Here is a 24,519-nt window from a genome sequence, read left to right as displayed (position 1 = left end):
TTCCCTTTGTAATTGGTTACTGTTTTGGGAGCAAGACTTTGCTAATGTCCTGTTTCTCCTCAAACTTTTGCCCACTGATTTTATCATCCATCAGTGGATCCTACCTGCACAGTTCTACTGTGGCATTCACCTAATAATAATTTTGTATTTTGTTATAGATTATAATTCAGTACTATCACTTATTTACTTTGTTGCTCAAATTGTTCTATCTTTGGCCCGTGGGAGCTCCTCCAGGTTGGATCCGGTGTCCTCTGACTTGCCCCCTTCTTGTTTTGAGCACCCCTCTACTTTTCTGGGGCACAAGATATTTCGGACTCATCTTGTGTTTTTCCTGCCCCAGTCCTGGAATCAACTACTTTTTCAGGGAGCTCTGGTTCCCCCTTCTTTTTCTTTTTCTTTTTTTAATAAATGGTATTTCGGAAACAAGACCTGGGCACTAGGCCACCTTCTTAGAACTTTATGTACCATTCCACTTGCTCATCCTTTCCCCATCTCCTTTCTGTTCTGTGGGCGGCCAGTGCTTCTTCGCTGTGCTGTCAGACCAAGTACTGTTCTTCGTTTGTATCCGTCCCTCCCCGGTGATAAACCTTAGCTCCTATCTTCTGGCTTATTGCCCATTACTCATGTCTTTAGCCCATTTTTTCCTACTCTTTCCAATCCCAGATTTTACTTTCTAATTCCTTTGGTGAATGCCCCTGACCCAAAGGCCCCTCCATGGGCCATAGCAGATACTGAAAGTTAATTAGTTCTCTACAGTACTTAAAGTGAAGTGAATTATAATATACAGGCTATATATTTGAATGATAATATGTTGTTCATTCATTATACTATATCCAGAAAAAAAGGCTTGTCTATATTGGAGACAGTAACATATAAATGAAAATATAACTCTTTGTTTTTCAGGATTATGGCTAAAGAGAGAGATTAATTGATCTGTGGGAGGTCCCAGGCCAGTTAACTCTTATTTAGAGCAAGATTCTGTGGAGACCAAGGTCATGGATAAATCCCTTAGGTGGGCCAGTTCATTTTTGTTCTGAAACATAGCAAGAACCTATACTGCTGACGCTAGCTTACCATCTCACTCTGTGGTTGCAAGAGGGACAGATGATGGAGGAGGGGTGATTTAGTTTAAAAAAAAAAAAAAAAAGAATTGAGAAGCAAGAAAGCCATCCCCAGTACTAGAAAAGAAACTAAAGTTATATTTATTCATAGATGGTGAGTCAGCCTCAGTTGGTTTAAATGATAGCACATTATTACCACAGATGTTACCAGGAAAAAAAAAAAAGCTGTTTATCTTTATAATCAAGTCTTATCTCAATTATTTTAATCATCTTTTTGGATTGAGTGTTTATAATAAAACGAATCACTTAAAATCTCTAGAGTTTAATTCATAGAATACTGCTGTATCTAGAGCTGATTGAAAATTCAAGCTGTGTGTTGAATAATATTTGTATTATACAACATGACAGCACATTATTTTGCCTTTTGGGTGGTTTACTAATATATACTGATAAAATAATTGTCGGAGCTATGTAATAATAGCTTTGCATGCAAGATTGATATAAAAGAGGTTGTTTGAAATTGGAAATGCTGTTTTAATAATGTCTTCATGAAAGTGTGGAATAGTGTGCAGTTATTGATTTGTTCTTTCTTAAAATATAAATTAAACATCAAGAAAATTCAGAATTCTTTTCAGCTACCCTTTGGGTTATGAAGAGGAGCACAGTGCTTCTTACTCATGAGAAATAGCTAATGTCAACTGAAAATGAGCCAAAAGTTTTTGAAGTTCCCCTTGCATTATACCACTGAAGCCAAATTTGTAGAAGAATTATTCTTCCAATTTTGGGCAAGTAAACATGAAGATCTGGAAGCCCATGGCATAGTAATTGACTTTCAACCAAATAAAATATTTTTCAATCAGATGTTATTTGACATAGCCTTCTAAAATATTTGTGTAATATCCTGTGTGGGAACATATACTCTTTGGATAAATCTGTCTATATAGTTAAACAACTTGGCTGTTCAGAGTAAATAGTATTAATGTCATTCTAAACATCCTCTTCTTACTGGTATTCCGTGAAGTCTGGGAAAGGCGATACCAGGTAATTAGTTTTTTCAGACTCTTCTGCATAAACAGAGACATAAAGGACAGGCTCTGAAATCCTAAGTTGCTTATTTCTCCTTTGGGGTTTGGAAGGAAATAAATAAAGTTAGTGTGTCCTTCAGGAGCTGAGTTAGAAGCCACAGCTCGAAGTTTTCACTGCGTCCACAACAGGGCATGTTTCCTGGCTCCCATTCAGCTTGCTAGCAGGCAATCCACATGCCGTGACGATGGGGCCAAGTGCATCCGGGTCTGTGTGAGGACAGACTCTCTCCACTGCCATGCCACCTTGTACTCAATTACACACAGTCTCCAGGTTCCCTCTTTTCTTTGGTTTCGTGAATTATCTGTCGTTTGAGAATTAAGAGTTTGACTGTATATCTAGAGTTTGAGAAGTAGATCATGTTTTTCAGGGGGGATTAACCAGAAGATAGCATCCCTTTTAGCGTAAATAGGAAGCTATGGAATAATGTAATTACTGACATTAACTGAACTTTTCATTTCATTCACCTGATAAACCATAGGAATTAAAAGTGGATAGCCAGTGTCACACTAAATTATTTTTAAAGCCTTTATTTTATATTCACTTTTTAGAATATTCTCACTATTGTTTGTTATATAAAGAGAAATACAGCTAACTGAAATTTCAAGAATTTTTCATAGCTTCTTAATACTGACTTGCTTAAAAACTGCCCCCGTTCTCCTGTTGGAGTCTCTCCGCATCCCCATCCCAAGTGTCTGTCATTTCTCTGTTCATTCTCTATCCCCAGAGCTGGTTTCTGAGAGCCACCCTGATGTGCCCACTTGCTGTTGGCTGTCCCGCCTCCAGGTCCCACAGAAACTACCATTAGCAGGTCCACAGCCACACTATTCTGTGTCTCCATGGATTTCTACCCTTGGAATGTAACCAGCCGGCATCCTCTCTAACTCAAAAGTGCCACTAGACCCTGAGTTCTGTGAATTCTGATAATTTCCCAAATCTCTTTTCCCTCCACATTCCCACTCCCCCATTTTGCTTGCCCGCATCTTACGCAATCTGTTACCTTAGCCTCCTAACTGGTGTCCCCACTTCCCCATTCTTCCTCCCGAGGCACCCTTAGCCCTGTAGCCAGAGGTGTCTCCTCGACACACACGGCTGTGATCCCACACGCAGGGCCCCTCGGAGCCTCGTTCTTCACTTTGGTTCTTATTGTCCCTGTGGCTCCTGTGCTCCAGACTGCTGACTCGCCTCCACACGGACAGTATTGTTGCACGTCTCTGCCTTCCTCGTCTTGCTCCTGCCTCCTCCCTCCTGTCCTCCCACTGTCTCACAGCTTCATGGCTTTTTGTCAAATGAACCGCTCATGCTTCAAGTTCCAGTGCAGCCCACCCTGATTCACCCAGGCAGCATAGACACTGCATAAATTAACTTTGCCACCCCCTCTCTTGATTCCTTATATCTCTCTTTCCTCTCGGCCAGAATATTGATTTCTCCTTTGGTTCTTTCGCTCTCCTTATCCATTTCACAGCATTAGAGCAAAGCTCAAAAGGACTTAGTCCTACCCAGTGAGAAGTGAGGATTTTCTCCCTGATATGCTGTACCAAGGGGCTGTCGGCCCAGGCTTTGGGGTAGAGAGGGGGAGCCCTGGGGCTGTGCCTGCCCTCAGCACTAAGCTCCCCCAGCCGATTGTTTCCCATGTATTTTGCCCTTTTTCTACCACCCATGTACCTCTGTCCCCAAATTCACATCTCAGACTGTATTCGTTCCCTTGTTCCTTTACTAAATTTTCATCACCATCATTGGTAGTACATATAACCTACAAATAACATATTATAATTTTAAAATGTGGTTTGACTGTTTATTCCATCCCCAGCTAGTCCACTTTATTTTTTTTTAGAGATTTTATGTATTTGACAGCGTGTGCACGTGCACAAGCAGGGGAAGTGGGAGACGGAGAAGCAGGCTCCCCAGTGAGCAGGGAGCCCGATGCGGGGCTTGATCCCAGGGCCCTGAGATCATGACCTGAGCCAAAGGCAGACATTTAACCGACTGAACCACCCAGGCACCCTTCTAGTCCACTTTTAAACAGGACATTGCCAGGGCATTGTTGGGGGAATGCAGGTGTCTAAGACACCAACCTGCCCTCAAACGAAGTGTCACATTTCAGGAAAGAAAAGGCACCACTTGCAAAGGTCACTCACAAAGCACAACCATCTATGCTGCATGTCGAATGAACGGTATAGAAGTTAAGTTCTGGGGGCGCCTGGGTGGCACAGCGGTTAAGCGTCTGCCTTCAGCTCAGGGCGTGATCCCGGCGTTGTGGGATCGAGCCCCAACATCAGGCTCCTCCGCTATGAGCCTGCTTCTTCCTCTCCCACTCCCCCTGCTTGTGTTCCCTCTCTCGCTGGCTGTCTCTCTGTAGAATAAATAAATAAAATCTTTAAAAAAAAAAAAAAAAAAGAAGTTAAGTTCTGGAGGAGGTCAGAGCAAGGAAAGGAGACATCACTGGGAAGATCTGAGGGAGAAACCTGCACTTGATCGTCTCTGTCTTGAAGGGATAGTGAGGTTTCCATAGACTGAGATGAAAAAGGAGAAATCCAGGCAGAGGAAATTTATGGGTGAGTGAAAGAGAAGACCCAAGGCAAGTTCAGCTTCGTGTCCCACTGAAAGAATAGGAGTCTCAGATTCCTGCCACCAGATTCATGTGGTTGGTGTTATTTAATGACACACTAATGTCATTAGACTAGTGGCTTTCAAACTTCTTTGACCGCTACCCACAACAAAAAATGCATCATACACATTTCTATACAACTGAAACAGAAGTTTCATAAAAGATAAAAGTTTCATTTGCCCTTAGTAAATGTGATGAGCTCTTATATTTCCTATTTCTTTACTTTTTTTATTTGCCAGACCTATTAAATCAATTTAGTGGTCCACTATTATTTAGTGACTCAGTGTTTGAAATAAGCGTTAGATCATTGGTTTCCAAAGCATAGCCCTTGAACCAGCAGCATTAGCATCCCATAGGAACTTGTTAGAAATGCACATTCTTGGGCCCCACCCCAGAATTGCTGAAGCCAAAGCTGGGACCCAGCTGTGCTCGAACAAGCCCCAAAGGTGATTTCTGATGTCAGCTTCAGTTTGAAAAGCACGGCAAGAGATCATTCCCTCCAGCACACCAGCGCTCTCCACTCTTAGCACGTCTGCACTGGTTTCTCTTCCCTGTCTCCACTGCTCTCCCTGATGTCTACACACCCTCTCACTCGCCAAGCCGCTGAAGCCTGTCTCCCTGAGACCTGCCCTGACCTCTGGTTTCAATGTTCACACTTCCAGTCCCCCTAATTCTCCTGTATTTTTTTCTTCCTCCACGTTATTTGTGACCTACCATCCTGGGTACGTACTATTCTTCCCCCAGATAATGGAAGCTCGAGGAAGGTAGACCTTCATGGTTTGTTAACTTGATGTATCTGAAACTATATTGGCACATGTGGGCACTTTCATATTTACTGAAGGGAAGGGAGGCAGACAGAGAAGGGGGTCCGCTGACCACTGGGGGGTGGTCCAAGATGCTACTTCAAGTAAACATTCTTCTTTGGAGAACAGACTTTTTGCAAGGTCAGCCTTCATGCCAAAATACCAGAGTGGAGCAAAGTTCAAAGCAGAAATCTAGTCACTTGGTAGGAATAGTTAAATTTTTTAAGCCTATAATATTATTCCACACTCATGCATTCCGAGAGCTACAAAACACCGATCTGACCCCCACTGCAGTGCCCCCAGCAGGAGGATACTGCCTGTGCAGATTGGCCTCACTGAATTTTTAATAGCATCTCTTGGCTATTGCTGCCACTGATTTCATTATAGTTCAAGCAGAGGAAACTATTCAGATAGTGACCTCATTCTATTTCTGAATCTTTCTTGGAAAGGGAAGAGCATGGTGGAGCTACCGGGCCGATGTGAAGAATACAGAGCTGCTCGCTGTGTGCTGCGTTCTGACTGATCGCCCTCTGCTTTCCTCAGGATACGTAGAGCGTGCATGTTCTCAGGTCCAGACACACACTGATAATAAGCCAGTCACTTTCCCACAGGGCAATGAGAGCTCCAGGAACCAGCCACCCCACCAGCCACCAGCCTCTTCCTCAAATTCAATCTGCTACTAGCTTGTAACTACTGTAATTGTTCCAATGGCCTTGTCTGACTTTTTTCTCCTGTATTTTTTTTTTTATGATTTTAGACTTAATGTTTTTTCTCACTATTTTCTCTCTTCTTTTTGGAATATTATCAATTCCTTTTTCCTTTTGGCTGGATTCTAGGAAGCATTACATGTGAAAGGTACAGGTCTGTGCTGGGCTTCCACCCCAAGAAAAGGGACACTGGTTACATTCCTGTTGAGGTTGCCCCAAACCCAAAATGATCTCTGCAGAAGTTTGAAAGTCAGAGTGGCTCTCCCTCCTGTTCTAAGCTTTTTGAGTTTCTTGTCTGGGAAAGACAAAGATCAAGTCTTACTCCTAAGTTATTTCTGTGTCTTACAGAAAAATAGACACAAATTCATCAATGGTTCGAGAGCAATGCTGGCAGCTGATTTTTAGGACCATTCGATCCCCCTATGAAGACTGTCTTAGGAAATACGTGATCTCAAATGTTCACATGCACGCCTGCACACACACCCCCAACCCACACGCGTGCAGGACGTTGTTCTAGCTTTCCAAGTCGCCAGTCTACACATTGTTGGGAAAGCAAACGGGAAATCTTATCCAGGAAGAGTCAGTCCCTCAATCGAATCCCTCAGAGCAATTCTTTGAGGACAAGGACTGTAGGAAGCATGATAGAACTTTGATAATGTGAATGTTGGAATCCTTTCTCTATGGGAGTTATGTAAGAACAAATCTCACACTGTTCCTCCTTTCCATCAAGGTGAGAGTTTCTAGAGCACTGTTTTCAAATGCAGATTTCTGGGTCACCTCAGGTTCTCAGTGGTTTGGTGATGAACTTGGGAATCTGTCTTTTTATTTATTTTTATTTTTTTAAGTAGGTATCACACCCAGCATGGAGCCCAACATGGGGCTTGAACTCCCAACCTTGAGATCAAGACCTGAGCTGAGATCAAGAGTAGGATGCTTAACTGACTGAGTCACCCAGGCACCCCATTTTTTTTCTGGGAATCTGTCTTTTTAAGTGGTTCTCTGAGTGATCCAGGTGATTTACCAAATTGGGGAATCACTGTTGTATGGCCTGGTTTTCTCCAAATCTCTGCCCTCATAAAAGCTAAGGAGACTGGCTGGGGGTTACCGGTTAGCTTTGATAGAATCAGAGTGGTTTTATCTTCCTTTCGTACAAAAGACAGACAACTTTTACATAATTAAAGTAGAAGATTTCTTGTATATGTAACCCCAATATAAGACACCACAGTTACTTTATAAATTAAACAAATAGTAGCAAAAAATTAAAGTCTGTCTTTTAAAATGTCGTATATGCTCTTCATTCTGATATAAGTATCCCCCTTTTGGCTCTTTTTGCTTTGTTGTTTATCATCTAATTACATTTATTGAGCCCTTGCTCTGTGCTAGGTCCTCTACTAGGTTTTGTTTTGTTTTAAGATTTTATTTATTTATTAGAGAGAGCGCAAGGTGGAGGGAGAGGGAGAGAGAATCTCAAGCAGACTCCACGTTGAGCATGGAGCCTGACACGGGGCTCAATCTCATGACCCTGAGATCATGACCTGAGCTGAAACCAAAGGTCAGACACTTAGCAGACTGAGCCACCCAGGCGCCCCTCTGCTAGGTATTTTTATATGGGTGTTCTTAATTAGTCTTCCCAACAACTGTAAGAAGTATAAAAATAATTTATATTTTGCAAGTGAGGAAATAGGCTAAAGAGAATTTAATGGCTTGTCCAAGTTATTGCAGTCCCATCTTATCTTTGGGCCTTAAATTTCAGCTGGCATTTCTTTTAAATTTTAAATTTTTCTCCTCCTAAATCACAAACTTATTTGCCTATTAGATCAATTTGTTTAACCTAAAGCATTCATAATGCACCTAGTTCTTGGTTTCAACAGCATCTTAGTTTGTAGAGTAACCCTAAAATATTTTAAATGAGACCCATTGCTACTTTATCGGATACTCAGACATACAGTGTATTTTCTCTATACGTAATATTGAAATGGCACTAAGCATGGAGCCACTTCATGTCATACTTAGTGTTATTTATTTATTCGACAGAGATAGAGACAGCCAGCGAGAGAGGGAACACAAGCAGGGGGAGTGGGAGAGGAAGAAGCAGGCTCATAGCGGAGGAGCCTGATGTGGGGCTCGATCCCATAACGCCGGGATCACGCCCTGAGCCGAAGGCAGATGCTTAACCGCTGTGCCACCCAGGCGCCCCTATTTTTGTTTAATTAAACCTGTGGTGGATTTATAAGCAGCTGATAGGACTTTTTTTCTTCCTTGCAATGAATGAGAAGTAGATTAAACCTAGTTTTTACTTTGTGATCCCAAAGTATAAAAATTCAGTCTTTGTTATCATTACATCCCAAACATAGTCATGAAAACGAACACACATAATTGAAAAGTGATAAAAATCTGACTGTTCTGTAGTCAAAGAAGTTTTGCCCCGTTTTCCAAACCGTTTCCAAACACACATAATTGAAAAGTGATAAAAATCTGACTGTTCTGTAGTCAAAGAAGTTTTGCCCCGTTTTCCAAACCGTTTCCAGCGACCAAGGGACACGTTTGCCATGAAACGAAGGGCAGCTGTGGAAAATGTGGACACTCTCCCATGGGAAAGGAAACCTTAAACTGTGGTTTTATCTTTCAATCTCTGCTATTGGTTTTGATAGAGTTATTTTCTTTGGTATGGGGAGGAATTTCTGATTCACACACTGAAATTTCCTAAGGAGAGGTTCTACTGTGGAGGCTAACAAAAACCGGCCCAGATACCATTATTCATCTGAGTCTATCTTGACTTTTCCGTGAAGTTGGCTGGAGGAGAAGGACTGAGATTGTCCTCCTGCCTTTACAACTACCATTCAAGCCATTTGCTGTAATCCTTACAAAGTGTTGGGCAATGCAATTTATGACCAAAGGTCCCTGATAGTTACAAAATTACTTATTTTTAATGGGTAATAAGTGGAAAATTATTTCTGAAAAAAAGGATGACTAATGAATTATAATAATTTGTTCTGTGGGTTCTGCTTATTAGTACTCTCAAGTCAGAGAAAAAAATAGAATTTTTTTTAAGGGAAAGAATAAGAAAATGAAATAATTGTGTTTGGTTCTAGTGAGTTTTAGAGAGATGTTCTTAGTTGAGCACACACATCCCAAAAGCTTCTGAAAATTTTAAGGCGATAAAAAGACTTTTTAAAGAAACCAAAGTCCACTGCTCTCATTCCTTACACATAGCAAAACTGGTTCATTTGGAGGAACAGAACTGCTTTCTTTATGGTGGCTTTCGTTTCTGGGGCAAGTTGGAAGGAGCAGTGACTGGCACGTACATAATCACACCGAGGATGTAGGTGAGCATCGGGCCGTACTGGTTCAAGTGTCTTTGTCCTGCGTTTGTCGGTGTTAGAGTCCTCGAGGCCATGAAAGCCTGGTTCTGTGAAGAACGTGAATACTGTTCATGCCTATCAGTGAATTGGGGGTAATTCATTAACGAACGTAACAATTTTTGTCTCCCTGGCAATTCAGCACATCCAGCTTCCTTACGGGATTCTAGCCTGAGAGCTCGGAGGGCAGCAGGAAGCGCCTCAGGCACTGCCTGATAATTGGAAGCAACCTAATCCATTTTGACAACGTCTAAGTAAGGTCTTCAACCCAAGCACAGCTGAATACAGGAGTGTGGACAGATATTTCAGGGGCTTTCCTAATGTCTGACCGACACAGTGCCGATTACTAGACTATGAAGATCACTGCCCCCTCTTTAACAAAATTGAATATACAAAAAGCCCAACATTTTAAAAAAATGATAAATCACAGGCTAATTATTTGTGTCCAGAAACTGTGTTCATCAAAAAGATTTCTTCCATGCTCTTTCAAATAGAAATGACCTTGTTACATTTAAAATAAGGAAACCGTTTTTAAAAGGCAATTAAAGTCAGCTTTTCTTTGGCATTGGGGAAGTTAAACCTGACCTGCGTCTGCTATCAAATTATATTATTGCTCACTAGTCTTACAGTGAGATTGGAAGGAACATGTTTTATACCCATTTTCAGAAGTATTTTGAGTCGTAATAATAATAATAACTGGTTCCTGGTCATGCATTGTATGTAGAATGTAATCAAGTTTCCATTTATTAATAAAGCCACCTCTCCTCTTCTTCTTAAACTGTGAGCAATATCTTATATAGATGACTACATAAACTATAGATGTGTACTTTAAAAGAATAATTATAAAGTGAGTATCCATGCAGTTACTAGTCAGATCAAGAAATGAAACATTGCCAACAGCCCAGAAGTCCCTAGAAATAAAAACACTGTCCTGACTTTGGAGGTGACTGTCTTACTCTTCATAATTTTACCATCCGTGTGTATATTCCCAAACAATACGGTTTTCCATTTTTGAATGTTTCGTAAATGGAATCATGCAGTTTATTTTTCTTTGCACCTTTCTTCTTTCATTCAGCATTGTTTATGAGACATTTTTGTTGCTACGTGAAATGTGTTCCTTTCCACCAATGTAGTAGTATTAGGTTGTGTAAAAAGTCCATGGTTTATTCATTCTACTATTGGTAGACATTCAGATTATTTCTAATTTTAAGCTACTAAAAAAAAGTTCCCATGCTATCTTGTATACAAATATGTTATATATTTTAATCTCTTATTTCACTTTTAGTTCTTTGCTGTTTTCTATGTTTATATCCCCCCATAGCATCTAGCACAATACACCGCCTTGCATGGTACAGCTACTCATCAACTATTATTGAATGAATTAAGACAATGTGGTTAAAAATCAGCTTGAGAACACCTGCTTCTGGGTATCATGGACTAAGACCCCACCACATCACACCCCCTACAGAAACCACTATAAAGCCTAGACAAATAGTACAAAATACGGCTGTACTGAATGCACTGGAGAGTGAATAGAAGGAAACAAACTCCCGGAGGGAGTTCTTGCTCATTTAGAGGAGGGTGCCTGGAAGCTATGTCCGTAAGTTTCCATGTCATTGGCTTTTAGCCTGGGGCTAAGCACTGTCCATGTAGTTTACTCCATGGGAAAGCATGAGTACTGAAGAGAGTAGAGGAATCCCAGAAGGGAAAGAGCATGAGAAGGGATCCCCAAATGGTGTCTGGTGTCTGTCCCCATCTCTGAGTGATCCTTGAACCATATGTGGGAAACAGAGCATCTCAGCAAAAAACCAGAAGTCTGAAAGAAGACCAGATTTGCCACCCTGAAGAAAAAAGAGTGAACAGATGCAGGAAGACTCTAGTGGAGACTGTACTTTCACTTGGAGGGTGGGAAATAACAAACTTACCTCCTTTCTCAGAGGCTTTTAGCCTGGGGCTAATTGTAGTCCATGGCACACACAGCCGAAATGGGGTGCGTGGGGAAAGTTGTAACCTTTCTGGCCTGCAGAACCCGAAAAGAGAAGCAGAGAGTCTATGAAGTCTGAAAATAGTGGAGGAATCTCAGGAGAAAAGAAATCAGAGAAAGGGATCCTAAATTGCGTCTACCCACACCTCTGACTAAACTTTGAACCACACATCTATAGACCAGACTTTAAGCAGCTGAGCTAAAGAAAAAGTTCTGAACGAGAGACCAGAGCTGCATAAAATAGAGTTTGCAGCTCAAACCCAGACAAGAATCTCCACAACTTAATATTCAGGATGCAATCCAAAATTTCCCGACATCCAAGGAACCAAGAAAATGGAACACGTTCTCTACATAAAAGAAAATCAATTGAATTCAACCCCAAGATGAACCAGATGTTGGAACTAACAGACAAGGATTTTAAAGCAGTTACTATAACTCTCCTCAATGTTTTCATTGCATAAAACATGTTTTCAATGCATGAAAGTCTCAGCAGAGAAACGAGAAGTCTCGGACGAGAAATAGAAACAATAAAAAAGAGCCAAGTGGAAAAAAGACAGAAATTTGCAAATGTAAGATGCTAACACCAAGCAGAATAAACACAGAGAATCCCACATCAAGGCACACTATCATCAGAAGTATTGAAAGCCATTGATAAGGACCAAGAGGGAAATGGCATAGTATATAGGGGAGCACAACAATCAATTAACAGGTCGCTTCTGGTTAGGAACTGTAGCATCTGGAAGAGAATGGAACAGAATCTTTATGAAAGAAAAACAATTGTCAACTCACAATTCTATATCCAGTGACAAGATCATTCAAGAATGAAAATAAGACCCCATCAAGTGTAAGAAAACCAAGAGGACTGTTGCCAGCACACTTACATTATAAAAAATGCTAAGGAAGTTCTTTGGGCTGAATGGAAATGATCCCAGATGGAAACTCAGATTTTTGGAAGAGAATGAGTATTTACCAGGGTGGTAGATGTCTGGGTAAATGCCAATTACAGCATAAAGGATAAGAGAGGATGGATATGGTCCTATAGGACATTCTGTATTTTACAAGTATTGGCTGTGAAGAGTTAAAGATGTATATTGTAATCCCTAGGGCACCCACTATAAAAATAATATAAAAATGAATAGTTAAAAAGCCAACAGAACAGGAATCTAAAAATATTCAGATGATTCTCCCCTCTCCCACAAAGCAAGAAAGGAAGACCAAAGGAACAAAACAGAGGATTCAGAGAGAAAACAGGAAATAAAGTGGTGGACCCAAACCCAGTCATAGCAATAATTATATAAAATGTTCATGCACTAAACACTCATTAAAAGGCAGGGAATGTTAGAATGGATAAAATAAGACCCTGCTATATGCTGTCTGCAAAGGAAGTGCTTTAACTTTAAAGACGTAGGTTAAAAGCAAATGGTGGAAGAAAAAAGAGGTGCCATGCAAACAGGAAGCATAAAAAAAAGTGCCTGTTAATATCAGATTTCACACCAAAACCTAGGATGAAAGAGGGGGATATTTCATAATGGTCAAAAGGACAGTTCAACAGGACGACATAAGTAATTGTAGGTGTATAGGGACCAGTAACAGAGCATCAAAATCATGCAGCAGAAAACTGGCAGAATTAAAGGGAGAAAGAGACGTTTCCACTGTCACTGTTGGAGATTTTAGCATTCCTCTCTTAGTACTTGGCAGAACAACTAGACAAAAAAGAATCAACGAAGACATGGAAGATCTGGAAAATACTATCTGACTTGGTTGGTGTTCCTAGAACATCTCACCTAACAGTGGGAGAATTCACATTCTTTTTGAATGCACATGGCACATTTAGACCAAGATAGACCATATTCTGAGCTGTGGAGCAAGTCTCAATAATTTTAAAAATACTAAAATCATCAAAGTTAAATACGATGATTAGAAATTAATAAAATTGGGGGTGCCTGGGTGGCTCAGGCATCTGACTCTTGGTTTCAGCTCAGGTCATGATCTCAGGGTCGTGGAATCCAGCTTTGGGCTCCACACTTAGTGTGGAGTCTGCTTAGGACTCTCTCCTCCTCTCTCTCTGCCCCTCCCCACACACACATGCTCGCATGCACGCACGCTCTCGCAAATCTTTAAAAAAAAGAAAGAAATTTAAAAACTGCTAGGAAAGGCAAAATTGTGACCCAAAGCAGATCATGGCTGCCTTGGACCAAGGGTAAGTGCAGAAGGGCAAGGGAGGGCTTCTTAATGTGAGGGAGCTAGACTATATCATCGTTGCAGTGATGGTTACAGAAATGCAGCCAAATAGCAAAATTTATCAAATTGAACACTGAAATTAGCGAATGTTATTGTATGATAATCTCACCAAACAAACAAAAAGGAAACAATCAGTTTGGTCATTCTTACCTAACAGATGCCAGAGTTCATTTCAAAAGTTGAACCGGAAGAGCACCTGGCTGGCTCAGTCCGTAGAGCGTGCAATTCCTTGATCTCTGGCTTGTAAGTTCGAGCCCCACGCGGGGGGTAAGGATTACTTAAGAATAAAATCTTTAAAAAACAAAACAACCAAAAATTTAACCGGAAACCATAAAAACATTGCCAAGAGGAAAAAGTACTTTTGTGAAGCTCCCTGGCTGTGCAGGGTACCATGTGTTTCACCACTTGAGAAAAGAGCTAATTTACGGTTGGATCATTTAAGGAGTTCAGATTTTGGAAAAAGGAGCTTTTCAGGCTGCAGTCCTACAGAGGGCTCAAGAGCATTCTTTCTCTGTGTCCCTTGTCACACCTGCCCTCAAAAACCGAGCTGCTTCAGGTGGAACGAGGTGAAGATTTTCCGTCTAAGCGTACCATCTGCCAAAAAGTTACCAGGACCAGTGGTGTGCTGTGTGACATCCGTAGCCTGTCTGTGGCGCCCCCAGCGAGAATTCGGGGAGTAACTGAAACCACATCGGTTCAGTATCTCCACGGATTGTTTGAAAGCAGAATGTACTACTCACTTCTTCCCAGGTGTCTGATTCAAGACGTGAACATTCTACACTTCATGTTGTTCCTACATTTTTATATGATAAGTCTTCATATACAAAGTAAAAGGGCTCCTGAAAACTCCTTTTGTGTGGCCTATAGTCTCAAACCCTCGACAACACAGTGCTCATTATTACACTGGAGTGGTAACTTACTCGAACAATTACAATATGATGTTTTACCAGAACATATTTCAGTAGTTTACTTCTGGCATAATCCCTGTAGCATGGAGAGTAAACCAAAAGTAGGAAAATAATTTATAGTGTCATCTAGAACTAGAAAGGCATGGCAGTTTTTCTTAATGTGTCTTCCAGACTCAAAAACCTCATAACACTTTTCATATGATGGCAACTACCGTCGTATTTATATTTATACATACACGCTTGTGTGTATGTGTTTGTGTATTCACTCATCCAAATGTAGACACACACAGACAGGAAGATCATTCCCCGAAAGGAAAACATTTACTTACTTTGAGTAGTAAGATTAAGTGTGGGTTGGGTTTATTTGTTTGCTCGCTTGCTTAAAATTCATGTGGAGGTGGTTCTGCTGCTGCAGTAACAGGGTGCTCCTGCTAGCACATTTCTGACATTGCTCTATCAAAATGAAGGATAAACATTACCGTAGCCTCGACATAGGAAAATATGTGTTAGCAGGCTTTTAAATGTGTGGGGCTTAAACTCTTCCCATGTTATATCAGATCCTTACTGTAAACTCGCCAGAATGTTTCCCAGCAGAAAATAATAATTATGTCTTCCACTGGAAAGAGCACTTCATAAAACTTTTTTTTCTATAAAAGAGTAAACATTCTTTTGATCCCTCTGCTTCCCCACCTCAAAACTTAAACTACCATTCCTTCTTTCCAAGACTCACAGTAGTAAATGTTTTGAATTCTCAGTGTTGGAAAAATCCTGACATTTTATAGCATTACCCACTACCGCCATCATTAAAAACGGGGATGAAATTTCGCATCTATAGTTTAGCTCATCGTACCCATTGCCAGGTTCCCAAGTAAGGATCCAGAAATGTGTTTTCTTTTTGACCCTGTCGTCGACTTCCTGTTTATCCTTCACTGAATCTGTGCCTACGAATCCTCAGCTACATAGTGGTTCTATTTGTTCGCGTTAGCTAGACTCACATTTCTGGGTGATTCTGATTCTTGGGTGAAAGTCTGAGGAGAGGCATACGGAATAGCGGGAGTGGGAGAGGACCCCACATCTCAAGCTTGGTCTGCCTCCGGCACGCTCAGCTCTCCAAGGGGCGAGTACTGTGACTCCTGTACACTAAGAACCTTGAGGCAAGGAAAAGCACACTGAAAGAGGGGGTTTCCCTGGCTCCTCCCCTGAGCACCTCACATTCCCGACTGTCCAGAACCTGCGACCTTGGGCCCTCATTCATCGTCTAGCTGACAAAAAGCGTGCTGGCCGCCCTTCTCGCAAGGAGACAGAAGTTGAAAAGACAGAGTTTTAGTTGGTGAGCAACTGAGGAAAATCCTGTCCTGTCTTCCCCCCCGCCGCCCCCCAAAGCTCAGGCCTTTTCCACAGCAGCCTCGACATTCCTGCCCCATATGCCTTACCCCTCCCTTGAGCCCATCGCATCAAGTTTCTGAACTTGCGAGGGTCCGAAAGCAGCCACATTCAGAAGAAAACAGAAGAGCATTTTAGTTCTTTTGGAACTTACTGTGTAGGAAACCCATGTGCTTTGCAGAGTACTTACAAGAAACAGTTCTGGAGATTAATTAAAGGCCTCAGACGTGCTTTTGGCTATTAAATACAGTAGTCATTTGTAGCTCTGTTCTACAAAGCACTGACGATTAACCTTTAATTTAAATAACTCTTTTCATGTTATGAACCAGACTAATGCTCCTACCGCAGGTAATGAGCCCGATTTTTAAATTGAACCTTTCAGTTCTTCCAGTTTTGCTTATTTTCTGAATTTAGAAGTACCATGCACAGTTATTTTACATGTAAATAATTAAAATTTGAAGTGGTTCATAAACCCAATATTTAGAAATTTATTTTTTGCTCTTGGTTTATAAACTGTGGCGACCAAAAGAGACCTGGTGTGAAAGTGGCCATCTTTTTCAATTTACGTGACCGATCAGGGTCACAACTTAGATGGTTTTCAAATAGCCTAGGAAACTCTCGTTCCCTTCATTCCCTCCTTTCTGTTACCAAATTATTTGACCTAAATCAAGCCAACTTCGTACTGATTCCCTATAAATGAATGCTTAGACTTCTCTCCGTAGCCTGGGCCTGGAGATAGCCCAGCTCACTGTCACCAAGTCAAAGAAGGAATGGGTCTTGTGGTCCCAAAACCGTGGAAAAAGAAAAAACTATGGATTAAATGGTTAAAGAAGAAGCTAAAGGGCCTGTTGGCTTTCCCTCTTTCCTTATTTTATGCGTTTTTCTTGGTGGATGGAATTAACGTTCCCCCCTCCCTGTAAACCCCCAGCATTTCCTCATTGGGGCTGTGACGAGTATTTGCAAGGGCGGGGCTAATCAGCTCCAGGTTTCCTCGCTGCCAGGCCAAGCCTGCAAGCCTCTTGAAAGCTCACTAGTTTCAGATTCTGTTTGCTTTATTTTTTATAATTAAGGGCCTCCAGCCATTATTTAGGACTTTTTTTTCCCTTCTGCCTTCAAGTGTTCATGACTATTTTATGTAGGGTAATTTTTTGTGTGTTTTTAGCAAAGCCAAATTAGACATTTTAAATGTCAGGTTAAACTTTGACGAAAATTTACTTGAGTTCAGCAAGTATATTTTAAAGTATATGCTTTGACCAATTCTGAATTAATGTGAAGAAGGGTTCTTTAAGATTTGTTTTTAATTTTAAGTATAAATACAGCATATATGGTTATCTTTATGAGGTTTGCCTTTGGGTTTACTTAAACATACAGGTATTTATTTTATTTCAAGCTTAGAAGGTAAATGGCCTTGTGATTAATTAGGCTACTTATATTTCAGGTAAACTTGTTGCAGTCCTTTGAAGTACTCTGTCTTCCATAACTGCCCTCCGATTGACTTTCTACACGTGACTCCTATTTATCTGTGCGTTTGTCTGTTTTTAGACACCACATTCCCCCAGATCTGAATCTAAACTGGATGCCGAGGGTATTTCGGTTGGGGTTGTATGAGGGGGGTTAAGTGTAAATGGTGAAGACCATTAAACCTGCTATTCTAAAGTAATTTTAATAGGCATGTGTTTCCAGACCTACAGGTTAAAAAGGCCAGTATAATGGAGAGTGGGGGTTATACAATAGCAGTGTCATTTCTTAAAGGGATACCACATGTTTGTGTCAGCTGGGAATGGACTCTGGCAGCTGCCCTGCTTGCATGGGGCCGACTGGCCCAGCAGTGATAAGCAATAGACAGGCTGGCTCCTTCAAGGAGTCTTGCAGTAAAGGCTGAGCTCTCAACAGTTCTGAAACTCACTGGCCGACTTTCCCCTGTGGACCATTCATTTATCAGGAAATGAAATTGGTTACAGGGTTTCTCACATTGCCAAACCTCACTGACGAAATCCGATTTCTTCCAGAGCTCAGGAGGAGCTTTAACTCTTTATGAGTGTACGGTACTTCGTGGCTCGGGCCGTGGGGATTCCCATCAGTACCAGGGTCTGAGGAACCCCACAGGGCAGGGGCTGCTGGAGGGGGAGCACTTACATCTAGGGAACCCAGACCGTGCAGTGGGTCGGGGGCTACTTCCATAGATAGAAAAAGATGACTTTGAGGGATGTGATTGTTGTATTTTGCACGTTACCTTCGTCTTTCAAATGCAAGTGTCAGTTTCACAGGACTGGTTTTTTCCATTTTTAAAAATGAAGGCCTTTACACATGACGTGAGTCACCTTATTGGCAGCAATAGCCTTGTAACTTAGACCAGAGATCGCTGTTTAAATTTTGTGAAACTGTAAGGAACCCAAATAAAAAGAAGCATGTAGTTCTGTGGCAGAGATGTTTGGGTGAGTGAAGGTTAAATTATTACAGAGTATATAATCTAGTTCATATGTTTAAGGAGCGGAACTAGGCTAAATTATCTCAAATATTCTGACGTCCTGAATCATTTCATTTTGTACAACAAAATCTGACTAGCAGGGCGTTCGGTCGTAGGCCAGTCTGTTCGGTGCAGCGCACGGCTGCGACCTCCTGTGTTTGGAATTAGCAGGCCCAGAGGTAATGCACGGAGTTCATGTGGCAGTTATTACGGCGGGGGAAGTGGCTGCTGGCTAATTGATAGCGGGAGCAGCTAGAAACAGCCTTGTTTAATTTTCAAGAGTTCCTATGACAAGATGCTGTAAATGAGACCCTTCGCAGTCTTGCTATTATTATCTTTCTCTCCCTGTCACTAAATAGGAGATACTTAATGTATATACTTGATAATATTTAGAAGTGAAGTCCTTAGACTCTTTTTTGCCCCTCTTTGGAGGATGCTCTTCATTTAACTTTTATTTTAGGCCCCCAAGTTAGTAAAAACTTAATACCAGTCAGCGCTTTTCCCCTTAACAGGCGTAGCTCTGATTTGCTAAAAATATGTTTAAAGTCACAAAGCCAACCCTGAGCCTCCGCTGGCTGGTGGCTGTGCTCATAATCTGAACCACAAAGAGAGACACTGGTTCCGTAAAGGAGAAAGGCACGAATGGTTTTCTCTCTCCATCACTCGGAGATAAGCCTTTGTGATTCTGAGTTGCATTTGTGGCCATGGTTTCAGTTGTATCCCAGAATATTACACAGACTGAAGTGGATCGTTACTTTTAGTCAGCGGTGATCTCTATTCAGTTGTAGTGTGTTTATACCAAAAGACCATATTTGGGGGAATGAAAGCACAGTCTATCTTTAAAAATGTGCATTAGAGGAATTTCACCAAAGAGAGCATTCAGATAGTATGTCTTTTTTTGTTTGTTTGTTTCTAATGATTCCTGCCATTAAATATCAGTCTTATCAAATTTGTGCATTCAGCATTTTTCCTGTTGTCACAGAGTTGAGAAATAATGCCAGGTAGGCACTGTAAGCGATTTGCCTTCATCTCTGGCCCTCTGTGTCCCAGCCCTAAGCTATAGGATCTGAAAATGAAAAATCAGTGAGTATTTTAGTCCTTTGTACACGTCCTTTCCATTCCCTCACATAGCCTCACTGTTAACAGTCCCCACTGAAGAAAAACACCAAATCCAACGTCAAGGGTTTTTCACATCAGGATAGATTCAGATCAGGGTTTTTCAGATCAGGGCAAGGAACCCTGTGGGCTCTTGATCATTAGAATTATTTATGGCTCCCACAGTCCTTGAATAAATACCGCCAACATCCAGTGGCTAGCATTCCTCTTCTTACAAAGCTACTATTTGCAACAGGGATTTTCTTGCCTTTTGTGTATGTGTTCGACTGGTATTAATTGAGCAACTCCTCCACGCTCCGCTAGCTGTTGTCCCTTAAAGAGGCTTCCCGTCTAGGGCGGGCACGGTTTCCAAAGTAGCATTCAAAGAAACAACTTCCTCTGTTCTGTTCCTTTTTATTTATTTTTTTTTTAATTTATTTATTTGACAGAGATAGAGACAGCCAGTGAGAGAGGGAACACAAGCAGGGGGAGTGGGAGAGGAAGAAGCAGGCTCATAGCAGAGGAGCCTGATGTGGGGCTCGATCCCATAACGCCGGGATCACGCCCTGAGCCGAAGGCAGACGCTTAACCGCTGTGCCACCCAGGCGCCCCTGTTCCTTTTTAAATAAGGAATCGTGGGGCATTTGGGTGACTCGGTGGGTTAAGCATCTGCCTTCGCCTCAGGTCATGATCCCAGGGTCCTGGGATTGAGTCCCAAGTCAGGCTCCCTGCTTCTCCCTCTCCTCCCCACTCATGCTCTCTGTCGCTATCTTTCTCTCTCTCTCTCTCTCTCTCTCCCCCTCTCTCTCAAATAAATAAATAAAACCTTTTAAAAAAAATAAATAAGGAATCGTAAGTAAATTAGGGATGTAAATGGCAAATGAAGGAAACTGCTCGAACCCCGCAGGATTTTGAGATACCTTAAGTTCCCGAAGTATGGAAATGATAAATGTAGACCAAATACAGACCCCAAAACCAATGCCCTGAAGCACATAAATGGAGAGGCAGGTAGGATACTGTAGGCCTTCAGACCGAGTCAGGTCTCTGCCACCTGTGCAGTCAAGTCATGGACCAGTTACTTAACCCTCACCGTGCAGCAGTGTCTTACCTTTTGGATCTATCTTACAACCTTGACCTTCCTCCTGAGGTAGCTGGGGAGATTTAAGAGACAATACATACAGAGTTCCTAGCACAAAGTAAGTTCTCAGTATTCGTTAGCCAGTGACATTTTCCCACTTATCCATCAGCCTCACTTCTCTAGAACAAAACCAAGAACTAGGGCAGTAAGTTCTAAACAACCAAAATCGGTGGCGCAAAGTCCTTGTCGTGCAGTCTGTCCCTAGGAGACGGCTGTGAGCCCCTTACTTACAGCCTGAGACACCTTGCTTAGTACACTCTCACCAAGCTTAGCTCTCTGCTTCCCAAGCTCGTCACAGATCAGGAGCCACGGCTCGCGCGGGAAATGCAGCCCACAAGTACGTTAGCAGGAGTGAAGACTGAGGGCCCCTTGTCCTGGCACAACGAAGAAAGGAGCAGAAAACAACCCATGTGAATCTTTCTTTTTGGTGTCCTAGAAGAACTTTCATGTACTATTCGTGAAAAGATAACAGAAGAAGTTGCCCTTCTGTAGAGGTTATGACCCTGAAGAAAAGCCAGGGCCGTTCTAGAACACTGAGCTGATGCCATCTCCGTCCTTAAGGTTCTTAAGGCCTCATCTTTCCGAACAGCAGGTGAATGACCTCAGCCCAAGATTCAATCACTAGTTTGAACTCTCAAAACAGATCAGTTCCTGAGTGATTTTAGTTTACTCATTGGTTTGACATTTTAGTTGAAGGGAATTATAGGAAGATACTTTTTAAATAGTAACTTTGAAATATGACTTGATTTATAATAATTTTACAGTTTATTCACTATTTTTTGTGCTCACAGCAGTAGCTGTGGCAGGACTAAGTTATTTAATTTGCCTGTCACTCCATCTAGAAAGTTCTGTGTTGTAAAGTAAGGCTGAGCCAGGTTTCCCAGCTCTGAAGCTCCAGACTTCCGTAACCAGCTTCTTGTACTACTACTTTTGTTGTCCCCGTGTCTCCTCAGGGTACATGCTGTTCTCAGGATACAGGCGCTGAAAACTCGCTATTACGGACTCTTCCCTGATTTCAGGATTTTCAAAAGACACTTTAGTGTACGTACTTAAGAAAAGACCTATCCATTCCATGCAGATGTATTCATCGTCACCATTAGAGTTGAGCTGACTCCATTTCACAAGTATACCACTTTCCAGTCCAATAAAACACATGGTTTGGAATGCAGTCACTCCTGGAGAGGGAATAGGAGAAGCACCTCCTTGTTTTAAATTTTCTACTCTTAATCCTCAGCAGAGGAGCGCACACGTGTTATCGAAGATCTAACAAAGGCAGCCAAGTGCCAGGGCTTCTAGTTCATTTCTTTGGTTGTTTTGATTTGCCCTACACATCTCACCCCCAGGAGCCCAGGCTAACAAAATCTGTGTTAAACAGTGTTTTCTGGAATTCATTCATTTCTCAGGAATGGCACCAAGCATGGAAGTCTCAGGGTTTGTGGGAAATTTTGTTGTTTAAAGAAAGCTACAGAGGAGCCAGGCATGAGCTTCCCTCATTCGTAAGGAAGTGGGCCAAAAAAATGTTCCTTCTCTCAGCATCAGTTGGTAGAATAGAGAGATAAGAGATATTTTAGAAACCCCTGTTTCAACCTTTTATTTTACGAATAGAGAAAGTTAAGAGAATCGACTCACTGCCCTGGTCACAAGGCCGGCAGGGGCAGGTGCAGGCCCAGCTCCAGGTTTCCTGACTCCCTGTGCACCACTGTTCACTTCTACATTAAAGGGGTGCCCTAACCCCTAGGATCAGGCTAAGCCATCCAGCAAAGAAGTCTCAAAAAAGTTTGCAAGTCCAGGTATTAGTAGTAATTGGGCCTTTGCTGCTGTTTACATGAAAGGATGATGCTGTGAGTTTTTGCTGGCTGTTGAATGTGTATTTGTGTTCGTTTGGTCTTTCCCTGACCTGCCCCTTTACGACCAACAGAATGTAAGGGCTTTTGGAGTCCTGTGTGGTGTGTGACAGTAATATCGCAGATCTTTCTAGGCCTTGGAAGGGTCACATTCTCAGTGTCCTAGTACCATACATATTTTTAGAACTATGTTTTGGAGTTGTATTTGAATGCACATTTGTGACTAGGCCCAGTGTTTTTAATTGGCAGACTTTAATTTTCTTATTACATTATATATCTTATTTGGCTGCAAGTTTCCCCTTCAACTGGCCATTCAGGAGACGGATTCTGCTCCCGTGCAGCCGTAGGTGACACAGATTATTGTTAGAGGTTAACGTTCATCCTTCCCTGTTCTCTAAACATAGCGCGCACATTCCCAGCCATGGCCTCTGCTCCTCTGCTCAGCCTGTGTTTCCCTCGAGGACCAGCCAAGATCAGCTCTCCTCCCCAGGGCATTCACAAATCACCCTACCGCCTTCCTCTCCTCTACTTGCATAACATTCATTATCTACCCCAGTTCCTAGCTGCTTAGTGCATCCTGCCTCTAGTGAGACTCACCTCCTTTCCTGTGTGCCCCTCTTCCCAGCTCCATCATAACACATGATGTCAAGGCCCTTCCATCTTCCTTTTTATTATTGCTAACACTCAACCTGGGACCCTGCGTACAATAGGTACGCATTGCACGATTGTTTCTTCATGGTGTTTTGATGGGAAGGTACAAGTCTGACCAGAGTACAGGAGGCCACGCTGGACAGGGTGCAAGTGTGACAGCCACCAAGTAAGCTTTAACAGTTTCCAGCGAGGGTCTGATAGAGGGGCAGGATCAGGGATAAGGAAAGCAACAGACCAGGGCTGGTGTGGTTGTTGGAAGTCTTTAAAAAAAAAAAGAAGAAGAAGAAAGGAACATTGTACGAACAGTAGAAAAGTGGCTGTCCCCTAAAGTTGGACACATGCACACTCTGCTCCACTCCTCTGTACACCTCGCCTGAGTGCGTGCCCTAGTGTGCCCGGAAACACGTACAGGAATGTCCATTGCATCATTGTTCGTAATAGTGGAACACTGGGCATAACCCAGTCCATCAGCAGTAGAATTCATCAATAAATTGTGCTGTATTCAAACACTAGAGTCCTGTGTAGCAATGCAAATGACTGAACCACCACAAACCCAATATGTATGAAATTCATGAATATAATGCTAAATGAGAGAACCCAGGTACAATATAATAACTACATTCCACTAATATGAAGTCCAAGGAAAGGCAAAACTAAACTGTAGTGCTCAGGAATTCAGATGTAGGTGGTATGATTATAAGAAAGGGCAAGGAGGTGATTACCATAAAAGTCAGGATAGGGAGGCCCTGGAAGTGTTCTTGCAGACCTGCGTGCTGGTGACGTGAATGCTTGCCTTACGCTGATATGTTTGTCATATATTTGTTTTCGTGAACTTCTCAGTATGTGTGTTGTCCTTCACAACAGAAAAGGCCAGGGACGCCTGGGTGACTCTGTTGGTTAAGCATCTGCCTTTGGCTTAGGTCATGATCCCAGGGTTCTGGGATCGAGCCCCACCTCTCGTTCCCTGCTCCATGGGGAGTCTGCTTCTCCCTCTGCCTCTGCCTGCTGCTCCCCCTGGTGTGCTCTCTCTCTCTCTCAAATAAATTAGTAAGATCTTAAAATGCCAAAAAAAGTGTGGGAGTCCATGAAGACCCCTTTATTTTAAAAATGAATGAAGTATGTATGGTAGCTGATGGAGCGTTAAAGAGATTTCCATGAAGCTAAAAATATTTTTATCAGTATGTAAG

General features: G+C 42.0%; 1 protein-coding gene across 5 annotated transcripts in view; it reads left to right on the top strand.

Moving 5' to 3' along the window:
* The window catches only part of DYM (dymeclin), a 334,558-nt gene that overhangs the window by 285,319 nt on the left and 24,720 nt on the right, over window positions 1-24,519 (top strand). The window contains exon 17 of one of the 5 annotated variants that reach the window (XM_034642812.1): window positions 9,764-10,010. The exons of 3 other annotated variants lie outside the window; for them this stretch is intronic. In XM_034642812.1, coding sequence (XP_034498703.1) covers window positions 9,764-9,796 — 33 coding nt within the window. In that variant the 3' untranslated portion in view covers window positions 9,797-10,010. Of the gene's footprint in view, window positions 1-9,475; window positions 9,572-9,763; window positions 10,011-24,519 lie in introns of those variants that run through there. One more of the 5 variants, XM_034642811.1, reaches the window with a different exon arrangement.

Source organism: Ailuropoda melanoleuca, chromosome 14, assembly GCF_002007445.2.
Source record: "Ailuropoda melanoleuca isolate Jingjing chromosome 14, ASM200744v2, whole genome shotgun sequence".
NCBI classification, from domain to species: domain Eukaryota; kingdom Metazoa; phylum Chordata; class Mammalia; order Carnivora; family Ursidae; genus Ailuropoda; species Ailuropoda melanoleuca.
Note: the sequence above shows the minus strand (reverse complement) of the source record. Positions and strands in the feature narration are given on the sequence as shown.